This window comes from Limulus polyphemus, unplaced genomic scaffold (genome assembly GCF_000517525.1).
Source record: "Limulus polyphemus unplaced genomic scaffold, Limulus_polyphemus-2.1.2 Scaffold6695, whole genome shotgun sequence".
NCBI classification, from domain to species: Eukaryota; Metazoa; Arthropoda; class Merostomata; order Xiphosura; family Limulidae; genus Limulus; species Limulus polyphemus.
In genome coordinates this window covers 6875-8159 of record NW_013672305.1, presented here as the reverse complement: position 1 = coordinate 8159, position 1285 = coordinate 6875, and the positions used below count along the sequence as shown (strand labels likewise).

General features: G+C 35.3%; 1 protein-coding gene across 1 annotated transcript in view; it reads left to right on the top strand.

Annotated features, from left to right (window-relative positions):
- The window catches only part of LOC106473979 (prolyl endopeptidase-like), a 41398-nt gene that overhangs the window by 35711 nt on the left and 4402 nt on the right, over positions 1 to 1285 (top strand). Inside the window, exon 9 of the mRNA XM_022402358.1 lies at positions 737 to 893. Coding sequence (XP_022258066.1) covers positions 737 to 893 — 157 coding nt within the window. The remainder of the gene's footprint in view (positions 1 to 736; positions 894 to 1285) is intronic.

The window sequence follows — 1285 nt, the reverse complement described above, 5'->3', positions numbered from 1 at the left end:
TGCACTACCCTATTTGAAGTAGCAAGACTAATGAAGAGAAACAGACAGTATACTGTCCATTTCTCTTCATTTAACATGTGTACACTCCAGTGTGCACTACCCTATTTGAAGTAGCAAGACTAATGAAGAGAAACAGACAGTATACTGTCCATTTCTCTTCATTTAACATGTGTACACTCCAGTGTGCACTACCCTATTTGAAGTAGCAAGACTAATGAAGAGAAACAGACAGTATACTGTCCATTTCTCTTCATTTAACATGTGTACACTCCAGTGTGCACTGCCCTACCTGAAGTAACAAGACTAATTCCGTTTTTTATTTTTAAGGATTAGGCTTGTATCAATATAGTTCTTCCAAGAATGTAATGATTTTTGTGGCAGTGCAAGTAAAGCAGGTTACATTCCCAAAGAGAGTCCTCATTTAAGAGCTGAAATTAATGTTCTTAACTAATTTCATTCATAGTGTTTGGCACAAATGTGTAAACTTATCTCATTAATTCTGTCTTTGACAACTTGATTTCATGTAAAAAGTGTGAATGATTTATTATATTTGTACACATTTCTTTAATATTATTTTTCATTCCTGCTCAGTATTATAGGGAAGAAAGTAATGTGATATACAATGAAAAATTATTAACATTTGTTATTTCTTGTCTGTTACTGTGTTATGAGTTTAGGATTTTGTGGCCTATTAATTGCAAACTCAGCATTACCAGAACCAAATTTTTGTTTGTAGATACTCACCTCTCCACAATATACAAGTTCCATCAAATGGTGTTCAGTATCCAGCCATGTTGCTTCTGACTGCTGATCAGGATGATAGGGTTGTTCCTCTACATTCTCTCAAGTACATTGCTGAGCTTCAGAGAACTGTGGGAAGTTCCGACAAACAGGTAACTAAGTTAAGTCTTTTAATCAGAGTATTTGCTGAGAACTGTGGGAAGTTCCGACAAACAGGTAACAAAGTTAAGTCTTTTAATCAGAGTATTTGCTGAGAACTGTGGGAAGTTCCGACAAACAGGTAACTAAGTTAATTCTTTTAATCAGAATATTTGCTGAGCTTCAGAGAACTGTGGGAAGTTCTGACAAACAGGTAACTAAGTTAAGTCTTTTAATCAGAGTATTTGTTGAGCTTCAGAGAACTGTGGGAAGTTCTGACAAACAGGTAACTAAGTTAAGTCTTTTAATCAGAGTATTTGCTGAGCTTCAGAGAGCTGTGGGAAGTTCTGACAAACATGTAACAAAGTTAAGTCTTTTAATCAGAGTATTTGCTGAGCTTCAGAGA